The following is a 19,501-nucleotide window of genomic DNA, read 5'->3' on the forward strand; positions in this document are numbered from 1 at the left end:
AACCTTTTTACCTTCAAGCATAAGGTATAGCACAAACCAAGTGCTAACCATGGGCTGCAAGGAGAAGCTTTTAATTTTTTAATTCATTTTATAAACCAATAGTGTGGCTTGATTTATTTTTTTTTTATAGATTTTATTTACTTATTCATGAGAGACACTCAGAGAGAGAGGCAGAGACATAGGCAGAGGGAGAAGCAGGCTCCATGCAGGGAGCCCGATGTGGGACTCAATCCCGGGACTCCAGTATCACACCCTGGGCCGAGGGCAGGTGCTCAACCACTGAGGCACCCAGGCATCCCTGTGGCTTGATTTATACTAGATAAGATGATAAGCATAATTTTTAATTTGTCTCCTCATCATTCAATAATAAGTTGAAATATGTGCTAAAACCTGTTTGAAATTGCCCTTACACTATAATTCACAATTTAATGCAAGCAAACAAAATTAAAATGTGAAGATGATCTCAGCGCTGTAGCAAATGAATATTCATTATTGTTACAATAATGATGTCTTTCTTTATTCCTGTATTTGGTGATAATGGAGCTATCTACCTTATTCTTAACCAGGCAAGATAAAGCTGAATGCAAATGACCACCTTCCTTTCTACCTTTCATTGTTTCCTCAATGAAACAAAAAGGTATCAAATGGCAAGGTTTCTGCATTAATGCTGAGATATGTCTGTGGTATAACGCTTTTTAATTTCAATAAAAATGTTTGCATTTCATTCTGGTAGAAAATTAATCAGGAAAATGAACAAATAATATTTATTTTTGAAATTCAAACAATTGTGCATCAATTTCTCTCGTAACATAAAGAATTATCTTTTTTTCTTGTTTTCCTCAAACAATCCTATATTGCATAAAGTTCATAAATTGGTAAAGTAGGAGAGAAAATTAAAGGCTAAAACCCCAAAATCTATGAAATCAATAAACTCTGTAACTTATGTATATTTCATTTCAATAAAATATTGCATTGCTCACCAAAGAGGCCATAGTGAACCCAATGACTTCAATATAACCATCATCATGACGCTGAGGTTCAAAATCATGGTGATCTCCTGGGTTCCCCCAGGGCATTGTGCCAGCACAATATCTGGAAGATAAGATTAAACACAGAATTAAATTTATTCCATCTCTCTCATGATTGTCACTAGGCATTACCTTACAGTAAGATCCAACATGTATCTCACTTAAGAACAGTTTCCTGTTCTTGGTGCATACCTTCCAATAGAAAAGAAAATGGACTCATCATTTCCAAATATTCATCTTTGAAAATGGGTCACAATTTTATAACAAAAGTACCTCATAGTGCCCAACTATATCCCTAATTCACTGTTTATTAACATTTCTCACTCAGTGATCCATTATGTTTTTTTCTATGATATGTCACGAGTTATCCATGGGCAGTTCCGGAATTTGGTCTCGGAGGAAGACAGTGCATGCCAGCAGAAAAGGGCCAGGAAATGGAGGTAGGTACACATTGGTCATTATGTGCATAACTAAGATAATAAATAACCACCAGGAAGGTAAGCAGAGAAAGGTAGCTGAGGAAGAGTGAGAAAGGTATGAGGAAAAGATAAGAGATGAAAAAAAGAAAGAGAAATAAAGGAAATTGGAAACGTAGAGGAAGCAGAATAGAGAGGAGGGCAGCAAGAAGAAAAAAAGAGGGAAAAAAAATAAAGAAGATAATGTTTCCTGAGAAAATAATGTTTCCTGAGAATCTAGGTCTTTTATGGAAATAATGAAGATGAAAACCTTTTGAAATAAGATTGTAGGTGACTCTGCTGAGCACTGCCAAAAATAATCAAGAAACTATGTTTTCCTAGCCATAGATTTACATACAACTCTCATTTCAATTAAATTCAGTCTAAATAGAACTTATCTGCAGATTTTGTCTTGAGTTGTGTGGTTTGCAAATAACAAAGGGTCATAGATTCATCCCTTCCAAAATCTTGGCTTGGGAGTCTAGACTCTAATTTTGTACCACTGAGATAATGTGCTTATTTTGAGTCTAGTTAATCTTAAATACCCCTTTCTCCAGAGGTACATAATAGCACCAAAGAGAGTTGACATCCTGGCTAGAAAATGCTACTCTAATTGATCCTATTTTTTCAAAGCAATCATCTAGCAACAATTTTGAATGAGTTCCATGCTAAAATCAGGCTGCATGGCTTCCTAACAGCTTTCAGGAAACTGAGAACAGGGATTTATTCAAGTCTATTATTCTTGGGAGGGAGAGAGAATCAGTAATTGAGAATTATATTAAAATGTTCCAGTAAATAGGGGTGCCTGGGTTTCTTAACGATGGATAAGTATATAGCATGCACACCACATCGCATTAAAAAAAAACCACCTACCACAGAGAACACTAACTAAACCGAGAACAAAATGATCAGGCCTGGACACCCCTAATGAGTCAGTAAGATAACTTACTTTCACTGTTTGTACCTAAACATTTCCTATAATGAAAACTGATAACCTCATGTCAAACAGAGTTCATATCAAACCAAAGAAAAAGGATGAGCAGAGCTTACCTGGGTATATTTAAAAATACTATACACTGGAACTTCAGTTCCTGAATCTTTGGAGTGAGATCTGTTCCATCACACTGCAACAATCAGAGTAGAAAAAGGGTTTTTGAAGTAGTCACAAGTCTACAAATTTTATCAAAGATAACTAGGTTGGCACAGTGGTATATATCACGGTCTTCCCCTTGCCCTCAACTCTGCTTAAGTGGATGTCATTACTTTGACTGAAAATGTATTCTGATTATAACTTTAGCAGACCCAGGGTTCAGAGAATGGTTTTGTTTTAATAGGAAAACAAAGCTGCCAAAATAATTTTTCTCTGGCCTCATAAACAAAGGAACTGCCATCATTCTTAACCTTGGATTTTTAGATATTTTGACTTGTATCAACCTTAAAAGATTTATGAACATTTAAGGGCATAAAAAGGAAGCCTTCATGAGACACCTGGGTGGCTCAGCGGTTGAGTGTCTGCCTTCAGCTCAGGGCTTGATCCTGGAGTCCTGGGATTGAGTCCCACATCGGGCTCCCTGCATGGAGCCTGCTTCTCCCTCTGCCTATGTCTCTGCCTCTCTCTTTATTATTTCATGAATAAATAAATAAATAAAATATTTTTTTTAAAAGGAAGCCTTGAGTTCAGGCTGTAGTGATCTCCACCACAGTTATCCAACCCAAACAATAGGGATGAATATAACCATTTATTCAATTTGCTTTCTGAAAATAATTTTTATTTTGAAAACACTAAACATAACATTTTGAAAACTGTTTAAGAGGAATATATACTGCAAGCTTTAAAAAAACTATTGTAAATCAGTGATATCTCCTTTAGGGATTTGCTCTTACACATTTAATGTCCTACAGACTTTGGTCTTCTGAGATAAACTGCTTTTCTGGATTTGAATGACCCCAGGTGTCTCAAAGGCCTCAGGCTGGCTTGGCCCCAATATCTCTGTACGGAGCTTCCCTCATGGTTAGCACTTCCCTTGAGCATCCTCCAACTAATCAAAGAAAAGGCTTTCATTTTCTTTTCTCATTTCCCACTGGTGACAAAAGTCAAAAGAAGAAAATTCTAGTCACAACTATAGACTTCTCAATGTCAAAGGTGTACTTCTGTATTTGCTCTCCTCATACCCTCATCACAGAATTCCCCATTATCTTCTCCTTTGGAGAGCACAGTAATGCATTCCCAAGCCCCTTGTGAATTTTTAAAGACTTCTTTCAAAAGAGTGTTCAATCTAAGAACAGTGCTTCTCCTAGCATTATTGTCTCATTGTTTTCCCAGCTGATCTTAATGCAGCCTAATTTTAATGAGCATGCCCTAAAAAATTGTTTCCAGGAAATGTTATAGCCCTAAATAAACAAAATATTTCAAAAGGTGATTTAGAAAGGAATCAAATTCTAGACATTGATTGAAGGTGTTTTTACAATATCCTCAGACACCAAGAAAACATGAAGTCTCCCAATTTAAGGACTTGAAATGATTGATAGAGGACTATACCAAGGAAGATACCTTAAATTATCAAAATTGAGTGTTGTAAGTAACTAAAACTTTAAAAATAGGATGTGATACATTAATAGCATACAAAGCAGTATTGTTTGCCTTACAGAAAAAAAAAACTATAAAATTATCATATTTAGAACGGAAATCTTTTTAAATTTTCTACTTTTTCTTCCTGAGAAACATGTCAGTGATTCTGGGAATTTATCAAATTATAAAAGAGGGCACTTTACCATCTCTCATGCTTCACAAAATTTTCTTACATATTGCTGCCTTTAAATTTTGTGTCTCTTTAGAATAACAGCGGGGTGTCTGGGTGGCTCAGTTGGTTAAGCATCTGCCTTTGGCTCAGGTCATGATCTCAGGGTTCTGGGATGGAGTCCTGAGTCAGGCTCCCTGATCAGATGGGAGTCTGCTGCTTCCTCCACCCCTCCTTGCCCCCCATGCTCTCACTCTTTCTCTCTCTCAAATAAATAAAATCTGGAAAAAAAAAAAAAAGAACAGCAGCTTTCAACTTTTCTCCTATTTCAAACACACAAAGGAAAATGTCTACACATAAAATATGTTCCTATACAGAAGCTCACATATTGATAAGTCATAAGAAGAAGAAAACATGGGAAGGAGGACAAATAATGCTGTACATAGGATTTTGTTATTGTCCTATGATTTTCTGATGTAGTAGTCATGCAAACTACTCTACATTTATGCGAGAGATTAACTACTACCTCAGAAACACCTGACTTCACCCTGTGGCAAAAATGAGACAGTCTGTTGTTACCTGTACATTAAATTGCTCTAGCTAATCTTCTATCCTTTCCATTTCTCACTCAAGAAAACATACAGTGATGTCCTTATAGAAATATTCTGTATCCCTGTGTGACACATCACAATGGTCAGTAATTGTTGTTCAAAGACATGTCCTGTTATGCCTGTTTTTTTTTATTTTTTTTTAATTATTTATGAGAGTCACACAGAGAGAGAGAGAGAGAGGCAGAGACACAGGCAGAGGGAGAAGCAGGCTCCATGCACCGAGAGCCCAACGTGGGATTTGATCCCGGGTCTACCAGGATCGTGCCCTGGGCCAAAGGCAGGAGCTAAACCACTGGGCCACCCAGGGATCCCTGTTATGCCTGTTTTAAAGGAGGCAAGTAAACTCTTTTGGAAGGTTACCTGGTTCCCCGAAAGTCATATACCTCATAAAGGTGGACCTAGGACTGAATCCCAAATATTTCTATTTTGTTTCTAATCTTTTTTCTCCTCACAAAAAAAGAAGATGGTATTACACAAACCAATTCACCTGGAATCTTGCCTGTATTGGCTGACAGCTTATCTTTCCTAGTTATCTGGGTGCCATTTTGGTCTCTTTGTAAGCTTCTTTTAATCCCTGTTATATAGCCACCTACGTACAAGATACTTGTCATCAGGGGGAGTGCTAGATGTGCAGACAAACTGTCCAGTAGTTAGGGAGTATACAGAGTTTAATTTCACTGCAGCTGACTTGAACAGTAAATGCCATTCAATATGGCCACTGCCCCTGGGCAGTGTTGCTGCCCTTCCTCTCAATGTAAAAATACTGGAAAAGCAGGACAAGTTCATTTTTCACTGGGTGGTCACTATTACTTAAATTTAATATTTAAATCTTTAAAATTTAAAGAAACAGGGAGGTCACTGTTACTTAAATTTAATAACCATAATTTTATCAATAAAAGATCTTCAGGAGCAGTCTGGGTGGCTCAGCAGTTTAGTGCTGCCTTCAGCCCAGGGCCTGATCCTGGAGACCCGGGATCAAGTCCCAAGTCGGGCTCCCTGCATAGAGCCTGCTTCTCCCTTTGCCTGTGTCTCTGCATCTCCCTCCCTCCCTCTCTCTCTCTCTCTCTCTCTCTCTCTCTGTCTGCCTCTCATGAATAAATAAAATCTTAAAAAATCAAAATAAAATAAAAGATCTTCATAGTTCAGTGGACCACTGTCTTTCTTGCCTCCAGCTTTAAGAAAGCAGTACCTCCCCTCTAAAGAGTCTCTACTACTAGGAGATGCTTGTTTTCACTGCTATTGCATGAGAACTAAACTACCTAAAAGTGATGCCAATGGCCTTTGACACTAGTGGTAATCGCTTTTCTCTCTTCTTTCAACTGACTCAGGAGACTGATGTCTCATACATGCTTTATTGATTGGTGATTATGAATTTTATGAATTTTTCTTATTGAAGTATAATTTACATACAGTGTTATTAGTTTCAGATGTACAACATGACGATTCAACAATTCTATACATTACTCAGTGCTCACTGAGTGAAATCATCTGTCTGTCTCCAAATATCATTTCTGTAATCTTACTGACTATATTCCCTATGCTGTACTTTTCATGTCCATGACTTATTTATTTTTTAACTGAAAGTTTGTACTTCTTAGGTCCTTTTATTTCACCCATCTCCCCACCCACTTCCCCTGTGGCAACCACCTGTTCTCTGTATTTAAGAGTCTTTTTCTAAGATGGAGTCTCATCAGGTAGCCCTGAAATAAAGATATTTATTTGGTGAGCACCTATTTCTATGTCAAGACCCAGCTCAACATCACTTCTCTGATGAAAGTATCCCTGAACCCACCATAATCAGTTTCCATTCCCCTTTTTGTGCCACCACCATATTGAATGCATAATCAACAACACTAACTACAATGTTATGCAGTGACTTACAGGCCCTCTCTGTAATGGAACTGTGAGTTTCTTCAGGAGTGAAACTAACTGTTCATCCCAGCAACTAAGACAGTTCCCAATACAGAGTTATATTATCAGAAATGTTGGCTGAATGAACTATATTAAATGATCTCTGGAATTAAGGCAGCCCATTGATTAAGTATATAAACTGGTATTTGGGGTACATTATTTGCAGCATACATATTTATATTCAAATGAACTGAGTCAACACATTCAATACTTACAACAACTTTAACATGTTTGGATAGATCTCTAGAACTTCTCTGTAGGAAATCAGAAAAAGCTGCCTATACCACACGGAAATAAAGGGGAAAAAAACAAATTTAATCACATGGTTATGCCAAGTCCTTGCTTCCATGTTATAAATAGTTCCTAGTGCTTCTAAATTATTCAAAATATAAAATAAGTTCTTTTCTTGTTAAATCCAAAACAAAATGCAATGCAGTAGCTGTCAAGATGAAAACTTTGTTTTCAAACTATAACCTATAATAAAATTTAAGAACACAAATAGAAAAGTGAAAAAGTAGATAATTCCAAGAGCCAGTTTGAAGATTGATTTTGATGACCTTTCCTGACCTCCTACTTGACCATAGGGTGTTGATATCATCTTTAACTTGACACTAAGAACATCTTGCTTCACCCTCTCCTCTTCTATTTCAATTCTGTCTATCCAGTGTTATAAATTTAAACTATACTTTCTTTAAATCAATAATTTAGAGGTGCTTCCCCCCATCAACGGTCATGCATCCCCAGGGATATTCCTGAGAAGAAAGAAAAAAGATCTCCTTTACTCACATATATCCTTTCATGAGAAACTGCCCATCCTCTGTCAATTTCTCATCCAAACATGGATGCATATGAACTCCTATGCAATCCACATTCTTATCCAAGACTTTCCATACATCTTTTAAGTCTGCCTGTCTCATTCTCTAGATTGGCTTTGATGTTTTTCATGTCACTCCTTGAATATCATCCCCTCAGTACAACATGAAGCCTTAGGTTTTAAAGTTCGAAGTGATGAACACCAGCTCCCTTTCTACCAACTTAAATACATCTTAATTTTAAACCAAGACATTAAACCTTAATCATATATAGGCATACTTGTAAACATCTGAGATGTGTAATTATTTTTAACATAGTTAGTATCCTTATTATCAATGGTGAATTAGTATTAAATAATACATAATACTTATAAAATACAATATATACTTACCCCTGCATAGAACATTTTATTTCGAAAACGACTGTTGAATTTCTCTGGATTTGCTTCTGTGAAAGGAAAAAGGTAGTTTTGTTATAGAGACCTCATTAAAGGTAGTAACTTCCATTAGCACTCTTACTTCCTTCCCCTCTCTCCCCACCCCACAGATCCAACAGATTCAACAGCCTTATTATCATCTTTCCCTTAGTTATAGGCCAGTTGGTATAGTTGTCTAGTGCTACAAAACTGTAGCTCCAAAATGGCAGCATCAGCATAAACTGGAAGCTTGTTAGAGATGCAAATTATTAGACTCCACCCTAGACCACTGAATTATAATGTTTAGGAGGTAGTGTCTAGAAATCATGATTGAATAGGCTCTCCAGGTGATTTGTATGTACATTAAAAGATGAGAGACTCTGGACTCTATTCAGAGTAGAGGGCTGGCAGGGATCCAGGGCAGAGGTGAAAGGATGAAGGAGGGGGTGATAAGAGGTGATTATTTGTGATTATTCGCTTTGACCTCCATAAGACATGTCTTTTATAAACTATGTATGCTGAGCAGGGAGCCAGACATGGGGCTCAATCCCAGCACTCCTGAATCATGACCTGAGCCTAAGCAGATGCTTAACCAACTGAGCCACCCAGGATCCCCTACGGTCTATTTATGTAACAATCCTTGAAAAAGTCATTTGACTTAGTGGGGGTACATAAATATACATATATGCAGGTGAACTGCTAAATGCCCTCAGGGCATTCAACAGCAAAGGCTCTGGCTGAAAAATGGTTTAATTTTGAGTTTGGTTCTGTTAATTATATAGGTTGAAGACCACAAAAAAGTTAAATAAGAATCTGTATTGGAGAATGTTCATATGAATTTAAGGGATTACAAAATCCCAAAATGAAATATTATTTCCTTACATTCTTTCTAGTAGAATTCCAAGACTTTCTGATCAGGCCTACTGTCAATGATTTGCCTCCTGTTATTTTATTCCAAGTGCTCATCAATTCCTTCTTCAGGCAAGGTGTCTCTTCAAATTTTTTCTCATCAGACAGCTGGCCAGCTAGCTGAAGCTGTTTAAGTCCTGGCCCTATGTTTGAATGGCAAATCTCAACAATTGTCTAGATGAAGAACAGTAGCAAAGAGTTCACTCACTAAGATTGTGCAGAATAAGAGCTGTACCATCTCAGAGAATAATCCTAGGCATAGGATCGTTAGATAATTTTCATGATTATTAGAATATAATATTAGCACATAATGTGGAAACTGGGTGGAATCTTGCAAATTAAAAAAAAAATAAGGTAGTATGTTGTAAATTGAGTACTTTAGTATTGCCTAAATTGAGTACTTTAGTACTGCCTATAATATTAGCACACAACATGGAAACTCTTGAGAGTTTTTACATATTTAAGTTTCACACCTCTCCTTAAACATTCACTATGTTATACAGAATTAAGTACTCTAAACCCTAGAAACAAAATAAAACAAAAGTCGAAGGTTAATTTGTAGGCAATACTAAACACAAAAAAAGGATAAAAGTGGTACTGAGTGTTCTATCTCCCTGGTCCCCATTTGTGGACCCCAAAGTCACCATTTTTACAGTATGGGTCTTTAGAATAAATTTGGCTGCTAAGTAACATTGTTTATTTGTTTTTAACCTTTCTTAACCCAGATTTGGCTGGGTACCATTTTCAGTTGCATTAACTCTTGCTTTATGGAACCAGAGGCAAAATTAGAATTTTTGTTGCAATGCAATTTATCAGGGGTACATAATTCCTAATTTTAAAAAGATGAAAGAAAAATAGTCAGATCTGGCTATCATGCAAGTTACAATAAAAAAAATGCAAAATAGGGCAGCCCGGGTGGCTCAGCGGTTTAGTGCTGCCTTCAGCCCAGGGCCTGATCCTGGAGACCTGAGATCAAGTCCCACATCAGGCTTCCTGCATGGAGTCTGCTTCTCCCTCTGCCTGTGTCTCTGCCTCTCTCTCTCTGTGTCTCTCATGAATAAATAAATAAAATCTTAAAAAAAAATGCAAAATGGCAGAACCCATAGTTCTGACATAGAACTTTTTCAGGGCACTCACATCCACTGCTATCAAGTGAATCATGCATCAACTATTACATTTATTTTTTAAAAATATTAATTTACAGTTTGAAAAAGATTCACATTCCTAAGGGATTCTCCTATGAGCCTATTTATTTCTCCTTTTAAAGAAATAGTTTTCTCTCAAGATACAGAAAATGTTCTGTAAGACCTAAAAGAGTAGAATAAAATTAGTAAGTAAACTGGGGTTTTGATGATTTCACTGACACAGCTAATGAAAACAGTTACTTCAAATGTAATTTAACTAGATAAAATTCAATTAATATGTAAACTAAACAAGATTAAGACACTAGCATTTAGAGAGGTGTCAGAAACATAACAAGGTAGGAGAGTCATACCTATGCTTTGGCCCTGAGAACAGAAAAGATGGAGGTAAATTCTGTTATCTCTGTTAATAGTATAATGGTATTATACTAATGACTCCTTGATTGAGCCTACTTTGATGATTAAATACTTTTTCCATTTTAATATTTACCCTACTCCAAACAGCCTCGGAAACAAAGGCTGACTAGAGCTGAGAGAGGTGTTGGGTTATGTTAGAGCTTCCCCAGTCCCTGCAGAAGCCAGTCCATTAAAAAGCAAGGGGAAATCTGCAAATAATAGTACTTAATCAGTCCTTATTGACTCTTAAAGTGTTGAGTGGCTGAATATATCTACATGTATATCTACAATATATCTATTGTAATATAAGAATATAAGAATTGACAGGTCTTTGAGAAGGTCCAAGGAACGTGGTTCCCAAATATATCAAAGAAAAGGGTCATACAGAATCGAGAAAGGACCAGTAAGAAAGTTCAAGCATTCTTGTTCCTTAAGGAAATTGTATCGGTTAATTGGTATGACGTCAACCATGAAACATCATTCTCATGAAATGCCAACAATACTCAAAGTATCCCAAGATCCTAATACTGGAAGTACTCATAACTTATTGCTGCAATTCTTCAACTGCCCATCTTCCTCTTCCACAAGGACACAGTGTAACCAAGTGAGATCTAAACACTGTGTATGTCTAGGACATTAACTTATTTCTAATCAGATGGGACACCAACATTAATTGTATTCATTTTCTATTCCCCAAAACTTGGTAGCTTAAAACATCCATTTATTTTCTTATTCTCTAGGTGAAAATCTGGACTGAACTCTCCTCTACCTAGGGTCTTACAAGGCCCAAATCAAGGTGTCAGTCTGCAGGGCTCTTCTCTGGCGGCTCTATAAAGAATTCACTTTCATGGCTGCCTGGGTGGCTCTGGGGGTTAAGATTCTAACTCTTGATTGCCTCTCAGGTCATGATCTCATGGTCATGAGATGGAGCCATGCATTAGGTTCAGCACCCAACAGAGTCTGCTTGAGTTTCTCTCTCTGTCTCTTCCCCTGTCCCCCAACTCATGGGCGTGTATGTGCTATAAATAAACAAATAAAATCTTAAAAAAAAAGAAAAGGATTCACTTCAAAGTTTATTCAGATAGTTGGCAAAACCTATTTCCTTACAGGTGGAAGAGTGAAGTTCTTTTTCCTTGCTGGTTGTTGTTGGCTAGGGTTCATTCTCAACTTCTAGAGCCCACCTGCAGTCCTTGGCTTGGGATCCCCTCCACTGTCAAAGCCAGCAATGGCATATCAAGTATTTTTCACAATTCAAATCTATCTGACTCCCCTCTGCTACATCTCTTTGACTTCCTGTTTAACTTTCCACTCATGCTTTTAAGGGCTCATGGTGTTACATTGGACCCACTCAGATAACCCAGAATTATCTTCCTTTTATTAAGGTCAGCTAATTATTAACCTCAAAACATTCAGAAAGTCTTTTTACCATGTAAAATAACGTAACCAACAAGCATGACACCAAATAGCAAAGGTCATAAAGGCCAAAGTTTTACCTACCATTACCCACCCTCTGGTCCCCATGATTCACATCCTTCCCATGATGAAAAACATTCATACCCTCTAAGGTCCCCAAAGGTCTCATCCCAAATTAGGGCATCAACTCAAAATCTAAAAATCTCATCTAAATTTTATTAGCTCAAACTTCCCAAATCTCACCATCTAAATCACCTAAATGATTTGGCTCTAGATATAATCCAGTTATAATGATAATAAGGTTCAGGGTATAATCCATTCTATTGATTTAATATTAATCCCATTTTTATGTATAACATGGTAACATCTGTGCCATCAGAATAGGATCCTAAACCCTACTTTCGTCTGTAATTGGTCTATTAGGGGAAATATTCACAAAAACAAGTTCAACTCTATGTTTATAGAAATCAATAAGCAATTTGAACTGTACAGAACTCACATTTTCCATCTTCTCTGCATTAGCTATGTACCTAATTGTAAGACTTCAGTTATATATACATAAATGATCCCAAAATCTATACCTACAGTAACAATGCCACCTTCAATTTAAATTGTATGTATCTAAAAAAATCTTTTCTTCCAACTTCCTCTCCCATTAAGGACAAATATGTTTACCAATACTACCCATTTTTCTAACACCGCTGTAAAAATCTGTCATTATGTGTTAATTGGTCCACATCTTTACACAAGCTCATTTGTTCCTCATTGAAATGCCCTCAGCCACTTTACTTCTTTTTTACATATATCATACTCCTCCTTTATCTTTCAGCTCCATCCTACCCTTTCTGGAGATTTTCCTCTGATTCCTTTCTCCTGCCAAATTCCTGTATTATTTATTGCCTGTACAACTAACTAATCTTGTCCCTGCTGTATATTCCTTTCTACTTCTACCTTTTATATTATATATGTGGCCTATCTTCTAATTACACTTTCCATTACTATAACATTTATTGAGATAGCCATGGCCTTGGCACAGAGAATATAAGATGTGGTCTTTTGCCCTCATGAGTTTAGAGTGGAGGAGATAGATTTGAAAATCAGAGGAAAACATCGTTTTTTATATGCCATGCAAAGGTGCCTATATCAGATGAAGTGAGAGTCATACATAAAGGGAATGATCAAAAGAGTTCTTGAATCTTGAATGAAGAGCTGGTGCCATGCAGAGGTTCAAAATGGAAAAGAAGGTTACAGAGAACCTTGGACAGTGAGAGTTTCTCTAGGGCAAATCAAGCTTGAGTCTCAGTACACAGACATAAGACTGATAGTGTCTCCTTTGCAGTGATGATGATGATGATGAAATTTAGCAAGCCACTGAACATCGTTTTAAAGAAATCTGTTCATTCTCCATATGAATCATGTAACATTCATAATCCTTAGAAATATGCCGATCTGCATGTTTCTATATATTCAATGAAAATAGTAAATTTTAAATCAAATTTAAATACTGCCTTGTCTAGAGTCATAATTGTATTTCCCTGACCTTGTAGCATAAGGTTCAACTCCTCTGGATAAGTAATTTCAATGAGGCAGTAAAATTTAAGCATCCAATCTCAGGCTAAAAGTTTGAGGTGCTTAATATCCTTCATGTCCAAAGAAATGACAATCTAATTCATATAGCTGGCAAAGTGAGACCTAACTTTGCCACCTGATAACCATAATCATTGTTAACATGGCTATACATTAATAGATGAGAATATTTTCAATGCACTTGCTCAAGCACTGTCATAATGCAATAATTATTAAAGTTCTGGGCAAGACTCCAGCTGAAAATTAAATGGCCAATTCTGTTACATCTCCAAGTTCTGTTCCAAATGACTGCACTTTCTGATATGCAAGCAACAGTTCAACCATGCATGGTTTAGCCACTTTAATAAGAAGAAAGCATCTCTATTTTCCAATCAAATGAACTAACCCTACCTTCTGATCAAATATAGAAACAAAATTATTCAAATGTTTAATTTTTTATATACAAAGGCAATCAAAATGTTAAGACTATCTTTACTCCTTGCTTGATTTTCTACTGGTAATTCTAAAAGCATTTACACGGTAATGCCACCAATAAATGATCTCAATTGTGTCTAATTAGCCCCTCTATTCAATGGGCTATTTCACATCTATGCCAAAAATAGTTTTTGCAATTACATTTTTAAAGACTCTGCCTTAGTAAGATTTGTATTTATTACCCATTTCATGTAGATAGATTAGCATAATTCCCAAGTACACACACACACACACACACACACACACCTTACACATCTTTTTCTTAATACCTAATAGGTTATTCTATCCAAGCTCATTTTTTTTATAATGGCTCTCATGAGGCTTTGAATCACCCTCCAAGTATTTCATGGCAAATGATACAAGTTTTGTCATGATGCCTCCAACTGTGAATGTCTGCATTTGAGAACAGTTTGAAGTGTCAGCAATTAGTGTTCTTGGCTTGAGAATAGCCACTTAAGACCAAAAGAAACAAGTTGAAAATATAGCCTTCTCTTTCTTTTTCTTTTGCAGGTGAGCTTGAGGTTTCCTGTCTATCCAGGTAAAAATATGGGGGAAAATCCAAAGAAACAGAAAAAAGTAAAAAAAAAAAAAAAACTGGTTTGGGCAATTATACTTTTCATCATAAATTAATGATTTTTAATTAATGCAAAATGAGTAATAGGTCAACAGATACTAAGAAGTCCACACTTCTGGTATAGCCATATCAACCAAATCTCTATACCATCTTCATGAATATTGCAGATTAGTCTCAGTCAGTATCAATTGTCCCTTATCAGCTCTTCAGTGGCTGGTTTTCCACAAGGGCTCCAGCTTACCTCCAGGGCAAATATCTGTAATACCATTTCATACTGCTTGAAAGCATTTAAATTACTAAGCTTCAACAATAAACTATTCAAAGACTAATACCTTGAGTCTTTTAACCAATTGTTTTATAATTACAAATATATTAAACTATGTATATATACACCAGAGTTTGCATATTCCTCTCTATAAATAAAATAGTCCCACAGCTTAAAACTAAACAAAACAAAACAAAGAAGCCCATGACTTTCCTTCAAGAATTCTCTTCTGAACCCAATCTTTCCATCTTGATGTCTCTGCTCCTGTCTCTCCAAGACACTGAAGTTTCATCAGAGCACAAGGAAATGTATCATGAGGAAATTGTCAGATTAATTGGACAAAATATTAGGCTCCTTTGAATGAGCTCGTTGTCTGCCACTTACTCATTTTGGCCTCTTTTCATGCCATGATATCTATTTTGGGAGATTCATGCATTGGTGATACTTATAAGTATTGTTAAAAAATCTAAGGATTTTATTAGGAAGCCCAGAGCCAGAGTCTCCTGAAGAATATGAGAGAAAAACAAATGGGTTAAGAAATGAGTAATCTCTATTTACTGCCCCAAATTAAGTCTCCTTAAATACAGGGAGCCCAACAGATTATAAATGTAGGCCCTTAAGTAGGGCTCTCTCAATATCTGTCTCCAAGACCTGCCTATGGCAAGGAGGTGGGAGGGTGGTATTGCTTCTGATCTGGGTATTTGAATATTTGGGTATTCTGTTATCAACTAACCCTTCAAAAAGAGAAGTCAAACTATGGCTTTCTCTTCCATCAGTACTGCTTTTATTTGACACAGCATTTGACCCTCAAAGCCCCATGAAAGCAGGAAGGCAAAGCCTACCAAAACTGCTAAATTCAGTAAGAGAATTACAGGTTTGGACTTCACTCATATTTTGTATCCTAACACCCTTAATCCTACAACTCAACTCTTAACCTTTAGTGTGTAAGAGAGTTTCTTCTGTGTTATTACTAGAATCTGAACATTCAAATTCTAGCTTTTAGGTCTCTGTATTTGAAATTCTAGGAGTTAAAACCACTGATGCTCTTGAAGAATATGGAGAAAAAGAAGTAAAATAATCCTCTCATTTATCTCACAACACACCCACTAACCTACAGCCTGGCATGGTTTTGGTTATATATTAACATATTCACCAGGTACTAGGTGTGATGTAGATGTAGATACAGGCAAAGGCATAGACATATAGCTACATTAACAAGAGATTTTAAGAGAGAGATGAAGAGACACCAAGTAAGTGAGCATGAGCACAGAAGATTGGGGCTTTACAACATAAGCCCAAATCCTAAACTTTCTCAGCTCTGAATGGCATAGGAAATGTTCTGATGAAGTACTTATCTGTGTGCCATTATTCTGTGTTATTTCTCTTTCAAAAATAGTTTGTTCTCTAATCTTGCTCCCATATCTTTTAGCCCTTGAAATTATTACCACTCGGTGTCATTCATCCCTCTAGCTTGTCCAATGGGCATTCCCAGCACCTCTGCCACCAATCCAATCATTACCCCTTCTTTCAACCTAAACCACTTGTCAGTTCCCCTATTGTTCTAAGATGCCTGTTGTCTCTTTTGCACACCCAGGGAGGATTTGTATATTTTTGCTAATTTCAATGGCCCTGGTGTATGAAGTGTTGGATTTTTCTAATTGGTGGTTCAAGAAGCTGTGAATATCCTAATAACTTGAGTGAAAGAAACTTTATCACTTTCTAGTAGTTCACTAACTTCAAAGTTTCTAGTCACACTTAAAAAAGCAATCTGAGACCTGAAACATATATCTGGTGCCATCCTTTACATCTTTGAGACCTAAACAACTAGATCTCAAGGTCCGATCTATAACAAGTTCCTATCTTGTCTAGCTCACAGGGTCATCATAAAAGTTAAAATGAACAACACTGAAGCACACTGTCAATACTTAAAGTGATATGCAAGCAGAAGGGAACATGCAAAACACCTGCTGGAAACTTCCTCTCTGGGAGATGGAAATGGGACGTTGTCCTCACCTCTGGATTCATGGAACTCCAGTGTGACGTGGGCATCAAATCCAAGGCTGAAGTAATTATTGAAAACATTCAGAGGGAGCTGAAATGATGAACAAAGTAGAGGTGAAGTGGTGTGTAACTGGGCAGAAAGAGTAAAATAAAGCCTAAGGCCAGACACCTCTCGGGCAGTCCCTGGGAAAAAGAGAAGTCACAACCCGAGGTAGAAGGTGTTTGCATAGAAGGAACAGGTGATTTTTTTAATTCATTAGTGAAAGCTCAAATCAAATAACACTCCCAAGAATCTTAAGTAGTATAGGAAACAAGTGAAACAAAAACAAATTATGAAATGGGAACTATTCTTGTGGATATTAATGAGAGTCCAATTGAGCTGAGGGAAGCACATATGCAATAGTTACAAAGAATGACTAAGTAAACTTAGAAAGTCAATTCAACTGGAAGGATCATGTGTAAGCTAATCAGTGGATAAACTTTTTGAGGATTTATATTCAGCATATTAATACTGCAACTTATAATGAATAATATTTAATGTTTACCCTTTAATTTTTTAAAATATATTTTTGACATATGTCATAAGCAATAAGGCAGTGGGAAACATTCAGCTATCCCTGATCTACAGGGGAAAAAGATATATGTATACATAGTTGTTAGTATTTTTCAGATTTCTATTTGAATCTGAATCTATTTGAATCTATCAGAAGTCTATTAGATCTTGTATCTTTAGTAGACTATGAAATATGCAGACACAGATGCATGTACACACACAAGTCTTCCTATAGTCCTCTGGGTCCCTGGCTGTTACCACTGCAAGCTTAGTAAAGAAGATGATACAACCTACAATCCTTCTTCATAACTGCAAAATTCATGTGCTTTTAAGGCTTTAATGTTAGAACAATTAGAAAAGCCCGTGGAAAATGCTAGAAAGGAAATTGTGGCTCTTCCACTTTTCCCTCTGCAACTCAGAGTAGAAGGTAAATGTTAAATAGAGAAGCAATTTTATCTCAGCTTGGATAATGTTTCCAGATAATTATCAGGTTTAGCCTCCAGATAGAAATATACTTCTCTTCTGTTAGAAGTGTTTAATCCTCAAGATTTCAAAAGTAAGTTTATCAAACGTGTTCATATGCTCCTTAATCAGTAAGATTTTGTTTGACTAGAGTGAGGACTTTATCCCATTAAGAGATAAATGAAACAAGAGGAAGAATAGCAGAAAGAGAGATATTAATACAGAAGAAAAGAAAACAGATTGCCTTGGTCTCCAATGGAAAGAAAGAATGAACCCCCTACAGAAGGCCCTGAGTCAGAGCTTATAATAAACTCATAGGTCAAATCAGCCCCCTTAGAAATGTTTACAACTGACTGGAGAGCAGGAAAGAAACAAAACACAGAGTAATGCCAAAATCACGTCTCATTCTCCTGGCTTAATATTTGAGAATGTCCAGTTCCTGCACTTAAACAAAATACCAAGCTTTAGTAATGACAGCAAGGGTTGGTGATCTTGCCAAAAGCATAGATATGTTCATCCCTACCATTTATGTTTTCTTGGCTACAATTCTAACCCATGTCTTAGCATTCACTGATAACTTTAGGAGAACATCTGGTTGCCATTCCCTAAATAATATCCCAACTTAGTCTGTTATTAAGTTCTTATTCATATTTTCCAGGGAAAATTGTCCCAATTTCCTACACATCTCCTCCAAAATCCAAGTTTTCAAAGCCCTTTAATTATCTGAATTAATGCTCCCTGGCTGCACCAAGGAGTCTTTCCATTTCTTAAGTTGTTGGGAAGAGATTTAAATAGAGATTTCTACTGACGGCCGAAGCATTCTAAGTTCGGTGGGGAAAGGACCGTAAAATCTCCATATGGTATAATTCTTTTCACACTGGCTGTATTCTACTGAATTTCTGTAGGTCAAACACATCAGAAAAAAACATCATATCCCAAAATGATACCTGTGGTTTCAAACAACATTGTGACATTATGAATGCAAATCCACTAAGCAGTCATGATACCTGTTAGAAACCTTATAATTTCTGGATCATAGTTTTGGGGAAAAAAAACATGAAGACAAAATAAAACACCTTTTAACTTATCTTAGCCATAGATTGAGTGTTTATCACAATTGGTCAGGATCGTGTTGCTAATGAATAAATAGGTTTTGGTTTAGTTGGGAAGGATATCTGGTTCAACATATTTTAAAGTGGAAACATCCATGACAATCTTGGCTCTATCAATTGCATAATCCAATAAAGTAGGGATGTCATTTAAAGTATAGGTTCAGGGCCTTAACTCTGCACTTACTTAATCAGAATTAATGGGGACTGGGCCCCATAATCTGCATTTTTAACAGATGCATATGGAGGTTCTTATGCATGCAAAACCTTGAAAACACTATCACAGAAGAAAAGTGGAAAGTAATATGCAGAACATGGTTATTTATTATTTGGCAATCTGTCAGATTTATCTGAAGTTGAGGCCAGAACTTAGAACCAAATGTTCTACTGAAGCTCTATACTAACATATATACAATTGTGTCTCTTGGTTTGCCTTGGGTGGAAATGAAAGCTCAATCACTGAAGGAAAAATACTAAGTCAAAATATTTATTTAGGCATCTTTAAGTCTCAATCAAGTAATGAAATGGACTAAGTTAATATTTCTTATACATAAGAGATATTTAGTAAGAGACTAGAAATCTTGGGAGGTTATCTTTCCATTGAAAGACCATATGCCTAATGCTTCAGGACCATTTTTCCACCTT

The 19,501-nt window shown here is 36.5% G+C and overlaps 1 protein-coding gene across 1 annotated transcript in view; it reads right to left on the reverse strand.

The window, feature by feature from the left end:
* The window catches only part of DGKI (diacylglycerol kinase iota), a 428,861-nt gene that overhangs the window by 167,344 nt on the left and 242,016 nt on the right, over positions 1-19,501 (reverse strand). Inside the window, 5 exon segments of the mRNA XM_049094866.1 lie at positions 981-1,092; positions 2,534-2,607; positions 6,959-7,021; positions 7,948-8,003; positions 16,745-16,823. Coding sequence (XP_048950823.1) covers positions 981-1,092; positions 2,534-2,607; positions 6,959-7,021; positions 7,948-8,003; positions 16,745-16,823 — 384 coding nt within the window.

This window comes from Canis lupus, chromosome 16 (assembly GCF_003254725.2).
Source record: "Canis lupus dingo isolate Sandy chromosome 16, ASM325472v2, whole genome shotgun sequence".
Lineage (NCBI taxonomy): Eukaryota > Metazoa > Chordata > Mammalia > Carnivora > Canidae > Canis > Canis lupus.